The 12,604-nt window shown below is 31.5% G+C and overlaps 1 protein-coding gene across 1 annotated transcript in view; it reads right to left on the reverse strand.

The window, feature by feature from the left end:
- Positions 1 to 12,604, reverse strand: part of RASA1 (RAS p21 protein activator 1) — a 113,814-nt gene that overhangs the window by 38,749 nt on the left and 62,461 nt on the right. Inside the window, exons 5-9 of the mRNA XM_027545665.1 lie at positions 10,895 to 11,012; positions 7,789 to 7,820; positions 5,118 to 5,170; positions 2,809 to 2,959; positions 1,037 to 1,115 (exon numbers count right to left, since the gene is read on the reverse strand). Coding sequence (XP_027401466.1) covers positions 1,037 to 1,115; positions 2,809 to 2,959; positions 5,118 to 5,170; positions 7,789 to 7,820; positions 10,895 to 11,012 — 433 coding nt within the window. The remainder of the gene's footprint in view (positions 1 to 1,036; positions 1,116 to 2,808; positions 2,960 to 5,117; positions 5,171 to 7,788; positions 7,821 to 10,894; positions 11,013 to 12,604) is intronic.

The raw sequence follows: 12,604 nt of genomic DNA on the forward strand, positions 1-12,604 counted from the left end.
ATCGCAACAAAGCACTGGAAACACAACACAAAACTGCCCTCATGAACTTTCCATCTACCAGGAAAGCATGAGGAAATGAGGCAAGATTATATTAAAATGTGACAAGATGATTCTTAAATGTATATTAAGCATCAGAATAATGTTTCTCTCTTAATTAGCAATTAATAGTCGGCTATAACCGTCAGAAACTAATTGGTTAGGAGGAAATGATGAGACACTCAGGACACTACAAATCACTGTGGAAGTTTAGTGGGGACCCAAAACCCCTCACAATCCTTCTTTACATCCCGGGAAATTCACTACCCCCATTTTCCACATAGGAAAATTCTTAATCACTATTTTGAAGTACCTTTTACTTACCCTGCTACAACCCTTTACCGACCACACTTTAGGAAGTATGGGCAAGATACAGACGCTAATCAATCACCTAGGCATTAATCAACTAACATTCAGCAGGAGCTCTTGTTCAAGGCCAGTCCTTCTTATGTTCTGGATTTCAGTCACTCTTGCCTTCTCTAGGACCTTATACATGGAGTACTGCCACTACCCCATCCCTCACCCACCACTCACTTTCCTCAAGTACACACATGCTCAAAACTCTCTCACCATAAAACTTCAGGCAAATAAAACAAAGAAGTTATAAATTTAAACCCCTTTTTACCTACATCATCTTCTAGCTACTGTTTTTTATTTTCTTTACTTCCCAAGCTCACCTAGATAAACCTGGCTGTGATTTATCTTTGCTGTCTCCACTTCTGCCTCCAACAAACTCACTCCTTGACCCAGTGCAACTTGGCTTCTGTCCCCACCACTCCCTCTACTCTCAAAAAGCCACCAAGGACTTCCTAATTATCTAGAACCAACATAAAAACTAAGAGATTCTCTTACAAATATTCACTTTCTGAAAGAATCTGAATAATCAGCAGTTTTAAATTTTATCCAATTTCAAATGCATGGATGTGTGCATAACCATATCACCAAAAAAAGCATTTTAAATTAAAAAGCTGATTACTGCAAAAAGAAAAACAACACTGACCTGCATGGGTACAGGTTCCTTAAGATAATACCCTTCAACAATTTGTTCTTTTCGATAGTGATCTATGATGTCCCCAATGCTGTTAAAATAAAAATTACTAACACTGACATAATTTGTCTCATAAAAATTGCAAATCTTAAAAATACACACAAACCTTGTTAGCAAGGATTATCTGTTTGCAAGTTTTTTTCCCAAAGTATATAGCCAGAATATATTAATAGAATATATGATCATTACAGTCACATTACTTTAGAAAAGCAAGAATGTTCCTAATATTGATTTACAGGTCAGAAATATTTGACTCAGAGATTTCAATTTTCTACACACTACTCCAAGCATCACTATGTGAGGAAAGGATTAAAAGTCTACTTTTTTTTCCTTTTTTTTTTAGACAAAAATATCTGAGAGTTTGAGCAAGAAATGACAGACAAATCACATTTATTTAGCAAGTAGTTAGTTCAGGTTAAACTTAAGAATTTTTATCATCCAAATGATAAATTTATCAAAAGTTATCATTTACATACTCTGCTTTTATAATAAGATGGAGTCAAAAGACAAATAGAAGGTGAAAGAAGAAACAAAAAAGGGAGGGAGGAAGGAAGAAGGCAGGCAGACCAGGAGCTAATCTTATATGTAGGATTACAGCTATAGCAGGAAAGGCTTACTGATGATTTTGATTAAAACACTATAAAATATATTTGGAAAATATTACAAATAAAAAACTTAAAATGACATTATATAATGTATTTTAACACAAACTTTAGCATGAGTTTTTCTAAGTATAAAAATGTTTCTCTATAGTCAGTTTGCCATTTTACTGTCCTAAATATGTAAAACCTAGAATTTTTAACTTTCCTTTAATACACTAGAGGAAAGGATATTTTAGTGACAGCTAGGCAACATTTCTCAAAACATCTTGTTAATTTATCAATTGATTTTTTCATGGTTTTCCTACTGATCCAATAACTGTTTTATATACACATAGGTGTATATTTATATATAACTGGATATATATTCACTTTTTTTCATAGTTCTTCCTACTGAAAGAATAGTTGAAATGTATATATCTTTTATCTTTGGAGATACATATGTGTATATACACACATATATATTTATCACTGATGATAAAATATCTTTGCCCTACTACAAAATTATTTAAAATTAAATATAAATAAAGTATAATATTAAAAAGTAAAACAGAAGAGTTGAAAAGATTAATAAAAAAAAGTACAGATGAATATGAACTAAATACCAGAGACAGCATTTAACATGATAGGGTGAGGGGAATGAGACAAGCAAAGAATTTTAAAGGTGAAAAGTAGGAACCAACAATTACAAATTAATACCAGCTTGGGAACAACCTAATATTGGTGGGTAACAATATCAGTAAGTCTTAGGTCATTCTTTAACTTTTTTCCTATTAAAATGTCTCACTGATAAAAGACTAATACATTTTCTTAGATTAGATGTTCTGTTTCCTACAGATAATGTATGAACTTACTAACAAATTTGCTGCAAATAACCTGTGCATTAATAATCAAAAAATTATATACATTATTTTGGAAGAAATAAATTATTAATTTATATTCATGTTTGACAATGTCTAAAAAATCCTTGGACATGATGACTAAATTACATTAAATGTCTTATAATTTCAAATATTACAGAGTCAGAAACTTTTATATAATTTTGATTCTGATAAACTATTATTTATGATATTTCAACTCTACTCACCAAAAGTAAAAGAGAACTATAAATTTCTCCCAACTTACCTGTTATAATATCGGCCTCCCATCATAAACTGATTGTTTGGTGTTGGACATATTTTAAACCGCTGAATATTTTCACTGGTCCGAAAATAAAGTGAATAGTCCCCAGGAGTATTATCTGACGGCCTCACAAGAAAACTGCAGACTTGACCAACTGTAAAAATTAATCTGTTAGTTTTATTCCCTAATTATCAAATTACAAAAGAAAAAGAGTTAAGTAGTATAATTACAAAGTACATTCAAAAGCATATACAAATTTTAATTTTCACCAGGTACTTGTTTTATAATAAAAAATCTTAAGGCAATTATTTTTTTGTATTTTCTGGTTTATGAGTCACAACCACCCACGATGTTACTTGTCTTTATTACATAAAAATACAGGGCAGAAGTTCACAGCAATGACTTCTGGTTAATAATATACGTATCTGTCATAACTTGGAAAGAATACTGTAACCACAGGTAGGGGGTACTGGCTAAAACTGCTACACTGTTTGCAAATCTCAGAATAAGAAAAGTGAAAAAAAAGTTGAAGTGAATTTTACTTTCGCATACTCTGTACTTAATACTTCTGATTAAACATTAAAAAGTCATAATTATAATAAAATAGTAGCAAAAACTTATAAAGATAGATGAAAACAACTGAAATATTTGTGTACCTAATCAAAATTAATACACATGCACGATATTTCATTTAAAAGCCATGATCTTAAAAAATCATAAGCAGCAAATCATATATCAGATATTTCATATTAATTTTAGAGAAGTCTTTTTGACATCTGCAATTAGCAATGACTCTTACCACTGATGCTTTTCTACCTTTTCTCTGTTTAAGTCCTAATGACATAGGAAGGATCAGAACTTGACTGCTTTTGGGAAAGCACAATGAAAACTAAAAATATCAGATGTTTTTCTGTAAGTTACTAATAGTTCCAATCATCAAGCCAAACCACTTGCTACCAAGTAGTTTTATGTTCAATACAAAGAATAGGAACTACTGCAAAATTGTGCCTGCAAGTGCTTATGTGTACCTTTCATGGCGGGAAATCACCAGCCTCTTAAAAGAGCACATGACCCAAAGGAAATAAAAACTAATTTAAGAAAATTAAGTTTAGTTCTTTTTTAATTTACATGCCTAAAACAACAGTGAGTGCCTCAGGTATTTGGTGCAAATTCAAAAAATATAAACTATATTCAAAATTCAGTAAATTCATTAAAATAAATATTTTGGTGCCACTTTGAAAGCAGATAGGATGTCACTTTGGTTTAGCATTTCATCTGTTACTACCATATGGCATTATCATGTTCTTTATTTCTAATCTATATCCTCACACTATAATTGAATACTTAATAAAACTGCCTCAACTGTTTCAGAAGAACAAAGTATTATTAAATTAAATGTAATGCCCCATGGCTTGAATAGTAACTCAGATAACAGTTTTAAATAATCAGTAGTTTATTCACTGCATACAGAAACTACTGAACTCTGGTCGTTTTTTTTTTTTTTTTAAAGAACTAAGACTTATAAATTACAGATTATTAAACTTGTCTGAAGGCCTTCTAAAGTATGGCTTACTGAAGACATATTTGGTAATTAAATTTAATCTTAAGTTTTAGTTAGGATGAATGATGGAATACTTTTTCTTTTAAATAATAAACCCACAATACATTCAATTTTTATTTTGCCTATCTCTGTAACAACAGTTTTATGAAATATTAAAACAACTATATTTTCAAGAAGGCCCAAGTATATAATTCTACAAGTGTATAAAGATAAATTCAAGAACATTTGCTGTGCCTAAACAACAAGAAAATGAAAACATAATATTGCTCTATAGGAAACTTATAACAAATTATGGTATTTATACAATGGAAAGTTTATGGTCATTAAAAAGAATGAAGTTTTAAATATGCAGATACGGAATAATCTCCCAAAATATGTATTAAAATGAAAAAAGTGTGTTGCATGTTCCTGTGAGAATGTGTGAGGAGGTATGTATAAAGGTATACACTGTGGTAAGGAAGGCAGGCACACACAGACAGAAAACTTCTAGAAATACAGGAAAAAACTCATCTGGCACTGCTTCTAAGGAAGACTGTAGGAGCCTGGTCCAGAAAGAAAACACACTGTGCACTGAATTTTATACTGCATGTATGTTTTCAGCTAAAAAACACCAGAAATACCAATTTCTCTGTTCTGGGCAAGAAATTACAGTGTGCATAAAAATCAAAAGAATGCTAAAGGCAAAACACATGATAAGTGTTGTTTTTTCTTTTTAAATAACATTAGAAAAGTAAAGTGAATATACAAGTACCTGTCATTAGTAAATTATAAGCTTCTTGTTTGGAAATTTTCCCATGGAACCATCTTAAAAAGAGAATAAAATATGTAAATCAAAAAGTCTTTCTTGCTGTTAACTAAATCAAAACTAAATAACACAATACAGTTAAGTTTAATTCAAGCTGACATAATGAAATAAATGTAATGCAATTCAAATGACCTTATTCCTTTGACATTTATTACTACACTTTGTAAACATCTGTAAACAGATGTTTTGTAAACAACAAAATATACAATGGGCCATCTAGTATGAACTACAATTTCCATATTAATTACCAATACAAAAAATAGGATTTAATTCTGATAATGACAAATTATTATCATAGATAGTATTCTGTTTTTTTCTTTTTATTAGGAGTGGGGAGTGGTACAGGTAGAGCCCACCAAAACTGCCAAAAAAGATTAGTCAATTAATTTTCTCATACTTCTCTCAAAGTGAACTTCCGTGAAAGTTCTCCCTTTTCAGTCAATGTGGTGTACTGATACTTTACAGAAAGCCAGACAATAAGATTGAGTGATGAGAAAGAGTAGATATCTGTTTGAGCTAATGGCCTATCATATCAGATTGCTACAATATTTTCTATTCTGATACTTAAGACTTTAGAAAATGTTATAGAAGACATTACAGCCAAAATCTACTGCATATAATATTTAAATAATTTACCTCAGAAAAAAATGATACATCTGGATTTAAAAAATTAATTACTAGTGATTAAATTACTTAAAATCTCTCATGTACCTGAAGGACTATTATCTATCTTGCCAATTAACACATGTATGTTAATACCAAGCTGACAATATATTCTCAGGGTCTGGTATAGTATTTCACTTTCCAACTTGTTCTTTTCAGTCATGATTAAAAATAATGCTGTAAAATTAAGACATATAATTGCCCTAAAATCCAGTGTTACAAGTTTAGAGGCTGTTCACCACTGTTTTAAATTATCTACATTATTACTGGTCAGAGTATAAAATAAAACTGGATTTTTATCTCTTCACATGAATAAAATGTTAAACATTTAAATCCTCTTTTTAATTTTATTCTAACAATTAACTCATGAATTCAAATTCCCTGAGGCTCCCACTGCTAATTATGAATAAAGTAAAACAAGTATACAATATCTGGAATAGTCCAGGTTGCCCTAAAAAGCAGTAAAGTTCCATACTGCATTCAACTATGGCCGAAATGACCATTTATTACAATGCAGAACAAGATTTCTGTATTCTAGGGGAGAGCTGATTAGATGACCTTGAAGGCCTATCCTATACTTCTATAGGTAGAATAAAAGAGAAAAGGGGAATATAAAGGTGGGGGTGGGGTGGGGTGTTGGGCAACAAATGGCATTTATACAACAAATCAGCAATACCACTTTCTGAAAGGATTAGATCAGTTTCCTCACTCAGAGATTTACCACCTATATGTAAAATGAATCTATTTCAAGCACATGGTTTGTATCAATAATAGAAAAATGGGTCTGTGACCTTAGGAAAGACCTCTTTTTAGTAGAAAAAGGAACATAAATATTGTGTAACTATAAAAAGAATGTAGAAAATATAATAAAGCACTGTGATAGGTACATGCTGAGGGCATTTTTGGAATAACAGAGCACCAATTCTGTAGGGTGTGTAAGGGAGAAGATTACAGAAGACTTGCTGGCAAGAGTGATAAATGAGTTAAGTCTCTAAGTAAGAATAGGCATTAACCAACACAACAGAGGGGAATTCTGGCCTAGGAAGTAGCTTGAGCAAAGGAGAAAAAACAGTGATACACATTTGCAAGCTGGAGAGGAGGATATAAAACTAAAAATGACAAGAGATGGGACTTGTAAGGAAACAAGGGCTGGATCAGGAGAACTTTTCAGACTCTGCTAAGGTAGAAAATCAGATAAGAATTTTAAGTGAAAAGTAATACAGTCAGATACATGTTTTAGGTGTTCTAGCTGTTGGAAGAGAGGATTTGAGGAAACTAAAGTGTCAAGCAAAACTAACTGGGAGGTGATCATTACATCAAAGGAATAAAGCTAGTTATACCTTCTGGTTAGTCTCAAAGAGCACTCCAGGATGTTAATGAGGATGCTCTACTGCCAGTCAACACCTTAAGAAGTTACAGGGAGCTGACAAATACATAAAATAAACCAACAATGCAAATTTATCTTATGCTAAATACCAAATGAGTAGAAAATTATGAAGTTCAGAAAATGGAAAAATCACAATTATTAAAAAAAAAAGATTTCCCAATGCCAGTGGGAGTTACAGTTTATACTTAGAAAACTGGACATAGCTTTAGATATTTACTGGTATTTGACCTCTTTTTTTCCCCTTTTCAAAAACAATCCATGGCAACTAAGAAGTAATCAACAGGAAAACAAAGTGTGAAGAATTATGATATTCATAATGTTACTAATGTACTGTTTACTGTTAATCAAAAAGTCGTTAGTTTGGTGATCTAAGAGCTGTATGTAGGTATAAGCCACCTTCATTATCACTAGGTCCTTAAGAAAATAGAAATCAATTCTTGAGTCAAATAAATTTTTTAATCAGCTCAAAAAAATATCACTTTTCTTCTAAAACATTTTTAGATCAAAGTTTTCCAATTAGTAATTGTACAGTATATTTTTTCCTTTTAATAATTAACACAAACTTACATTTTGCCTTCATGTGGATCTTCTTCCCGGCCCTAAAGGGGAAGACATCAAGACAGTATTTTATGTAACTATTAATATATTTTTGATTAAATTAATAAAATTGTATCTTCAAATATATCTACACCCCAACCTTCATATTTATTTATGTATATACAGGAAAAGGTGTTTCTGTTTATGTAAAGTCTTTTCAAAACTCTTCCCCTTAGTCCCTCTCTCTCTCTGCGATTATTCTAATCCAGGCACTTTTCCTTCCTTTTCTTAAACTATTAACAGTAGCCCAACTAGTATAACTACCTCTGTGCCCCACACCACTCCAATATGGAGTCATCAGTTTCAACTTCGACTCCGCCCTGCATTAAGAAACACCAAACAAAACAAAAGTAAACAAATTTTAAAAACAAGACCTTTAACACTTCTCTACTCCCTACAATTCCTCACTTTACAACCAGAATCCTTTATCATATGGATATCAAGTCTACGTTTCCGATCTCACTTCTCTTTAGGTATCTATATACTGTAACCATGGTATATAGAGGCACATAAACTGCCTCTTTGCTAATCTACATTCTCCCACCACTGTCGTTTGTTCTTTTTTACTTAGAATGCCCTTTCCACTCACTACTTTCCTAGCTATTAGTTAAAACCTAAACTGTGTAGGCAGGATCTCTCAAACACAGTGCCTACTCTATAACACTGCGTCCCTAAAACATAAATATCAACTTCTACTCTGAATAGAAAAGACATCTTTCATCATCTCTTGAACTTTATCTTACTCTATTAGATATTGCTATAATATACTGGGTGATATTAATTTCATTATCATGGCTATAAGCATCTTAAGACCTTAGTCATTCTTTGTTAATACCAACTACCACCAAACCACTAGCACAAAGCTGGGCACATAATTTTCACTGAGTATCTGTTGAATTGTAGTCCTAATACCCAGCCAGTATACTGTGGCATCAAGTTTCCATTGAATAATAAAGGTAGGAATAGAAAAATGGGCTAAGTATATGTAGATTTATTAATACTTCTCTCAATTTGGTCCTCACTCAAATATCTAACCAAAGTAAAATCAAATACTTGCTAAATGCCTTCTATACTACAAAACACTAAAAACACAAAATGACATAAAAACAAAATGCATTATTTTCTCACCCAAAGGGGAGTTTACAGAATAAATTTATTTTACAATGTAATGGGATACAAAGTTAACAAGGTGCTATGGAAAAACACAAGAACAATTTAGTCTCAGAAAGCATAAAATCTCTCTGAAAGAAAAAAGGCAACATCTGAGCTGAACTGAGAGACAATCAGATTTCCCAAATCAGTCCAGCAGGGTAGGAATGTCAAGGAAGATGAAAAAGAAGAGGCATAGAGACAGCCATTCATTCAGCAAACACTGACTGACTGCCTCTACTGCAAGGCATCATTCTGGGCAATGGCAACATATCACTGAATCCGAGACAAAAATCCTCAGAGAGCTTATATTCTAGAACTAAGACATAACAGAACAAATGTGTTTGGTGAATGGTAATTAAAAACAGAATGTCATAGTGGAAAATCTCTCAAATCTAACCACCAACCACATGTCTGAAATCTAGATAATCACCAGATGGCTCTCTAACCTTCAAAGATTAACTATGTCCCAATAAAGACCATTCTAAATACTGGAGAAAAACTGTAATTTTAATTTGGGATTATTCCACTACTAATTCAAAGTATGACCATATTCATTTTTAACAGCCACGTCACATCATTAACTCATATTGGGCTGTTAACTTGTTCCTTTTTTCTTTCCTTTTATGTTAGGTCATGTCTCCTTTATCTCAAACTGGATTTTTTTTTCTGTATTCATCAGATAATTTTCACTTATCCTTATTAAAATTTGTTTTGTTAAATTTGACCCAGAGTCCCAAGAGCTTGAAAGAAAAGTTTAACTATACTTCAATTCCTTCAAATAATCAGCATAATGAGGGTAGGTGTGTTACAGCAGGAAGAAAATTCAACATACTATGAAGAAACTTTTTAGTAAACTAAACTTTTTAGTAATAAGATTCTCCCGTTTGAATACGCCTTGCCCATAGAGAATAAATACCTCTTCTGCTGTAGAATACAGAATTCTAATCTAGGCCTTAGTTCTAATCCCAACTCTTCTACCTAAGTAACGATGTGACTGTGAGTATGGAATGTATCATACCATTTCCTCAACTCTTCCCACTTTTCCTCAGTATGTTTTACTTCTACATATCAAGATCTGGCTGCCAGAATAGGCAGACAAGAGAATTAATAGCAAAGAAAAATATTCTCCACTGCCGTCCTCCTGGAACAATAATCAGAGCACATGTTTCAGCATATTACCAGGTTCAAGGCATAATTTAAAAATAGTCACTCTGAAGGTTGTGAAAAGAATAACAGAAAACCATTCCATCCTGCTGGACAAATCCAAATGAGTGAATTCCTAAACTATAATATAACGTTTAATATGTTTTGGGGATACTGAATACTGTATTTGAAGTGCAAATGCTGCTTGAATGCTGATCTGTATCTAAAAATGCATATATAGAATTATTTATACTGTGTCTAAGACTGCTGATAATGTACTTTTTGATGACACTGAAAACAAGCCAAATATTCACAATATAAAACCATGTGATAATATACGTGTAATGTAACTAAATTTCTCCAAGGTTACTAGAAAATTATACATATATTTGGGAGATAAAGACTTTGAAAGCAAACACGTGCAACCATTTGAGATTCCACAGTCAGTTTGACATAACATCATTTACGAGGAAGACCAAGAAGATTTTTAAAAAGGGATACAAACAAGCACAAACGTTAAAACATTTTTAATTCTTAGAAACTCATGAAAATTTTCTGAAAATTGGCAGCTACAGAATGATGTGGTTAACTTGGATGTGCGCTTTACAAATAAATAGCATTTACCAACAGTAAATGCATTTTAATGAAAAATTACTTGCACTTATGAATTAAGGTTTCATAAAAGAAATGTTATCTATAGCTGATTTCCCTGATTATGGGCAAGTTTCAAATTTAAGAAGTATTTAAAGTTTTAAGAAGGAGAAGAAAAAATAAAACTTACCACCTCTTCTACTAAGTCTTCAACAATAAGACCTTGTTCATCTGTTCTTAGATTTGTAACCCACATCCATCCATCTTCTAATTCGTTATGAACAATGAACATATCTCCTTTTAAGAAACTGAAAATAGTAATTATGAAGTTATCAAAATTAAATGAAATTTTGAAACATGGAAATTTACGTGATCATATACCACATCACAGAGATAATACTATAAAATGCAAGGGTTTTTTTAAAGTCAAATACCCTAGATTTTTGTTCTGTTTCTGTCATCATTTACATGTAAAACTTTGAAGATACTTGTAAACCTGAATCTGAATTTCATCATGTGTAAAATGGGTTTAATAATGGTAATTGTACTATCTATATCACTGGATTATTATTAGACTCAAACTGGAATTTATATGGACAGTAATTATACATATATTACAGCTTTGGGGGTGTAACTACAAGAAAACTGAACTTTAAAATTTAAGTTTCAATGTTATTACTCTTTCAAAAGTAGGTTAAACTAAAATTATAAACATAAACATGAACTCATTCCACATACACAGGTTACTTTATAAAAAGTTGATTTTAAATAAGCATATTTAGCCTTATCACACAGATGCTTATGAAACTAACATTTCTCTCATTAAAAAAAAAAATAGGGTTTATTTAATCCACTTAGCTATCACGGTCCAACAAGTATAGCACTCTTTCTCCAAAAGTAGAACCAAGTGGTATGAAAATGCATGCATGTTTTTTCTGTCATCAATATCCAAGTGGAGGGATACACACACACACACACACACTATAGTTTACTTTCATTGTCATCTAGATGTTTTCAATCTTTACCCAATCACAGAACTAAAAAATTGTTAATGTATTTCATCAATATAAAACCCATTAATAATTCCTTGAACTTTTCCTTTTAGGCTTGAACAAATGCTTTTGAGTGATTAAGATTTTAAGATTGACTGAATGCTACAACTAACCCTATATCTATATCCTTATCTGTCATATATATGTATTTATTTAATCAAATTTGCCTTTGAGTCTTAATATTCAAACCAAATATTCAAACTTAATATACAAACCAAAGATGTAGTAAGTAAATCTCTTCTCATGTCTTTGAAAACTTTGTTTTTCTCTAGACTCTCTGAAGCTTCATGGTTACTTGGAGTAGTATCATGCTTGAAATACACTCATTTTGAATAAGCACAGAATACTGCATTCTACCTTGATTCTAAAGGTCTTAACAGTGACCAATATTTTACTAGCTGAAAGGTGGCAGACATAACCACTTAGCCAAATAAATTATTCTTTTCCAGAACCAAATAGATACATTAAGAAAATAATCATAAGTAAAAAGGGAGTGCATATGGACAAGAAGTCAAAGAGAAATGAGAAATGTCATGTTTCATTTTTGGTCAAATACAGTCATAAGAGGTTTTTTTTAAGTTGTTTACTTCTTATAACAGCAGTATAACTGCTGTTATACTACCAACTTTTTATGATGCAAAAAAAAAAAAAAAAAGAAAAGAAAAAGCTTACTAGCACCTCGTAAGATAACATAACATAATCCTAAAATTCATTATGTATTATTTTGCATTTTTCTTCAACACAGGTTAAAGTGCTTTATTAAATTTTATTTATCTTCAGATGTTTTTCCTTATGGAAAAAAACTTCTCAGTTACTTGTGTGTGTTAGTTGCTCAGTCATGTCCAACT

This window comes from Bos indicus x Bos taurus, chromosome 7 (assembly GCF_003369695.1).
Source record: "Bos indicus x Bos taurus breed Angus x Brahman F1 hybrid chromosome 7, Bos_hybrid_MaternalHap_v2.0, whole genome shotgun sequence".
Classification (NCBI taxonomy): domain Eukaryota; kingdom Metazoa; phylum Chordata; class Mammalia; order Artiodactyla; family Bovidae; genus Bos; species Bos indicus x Bos taurus.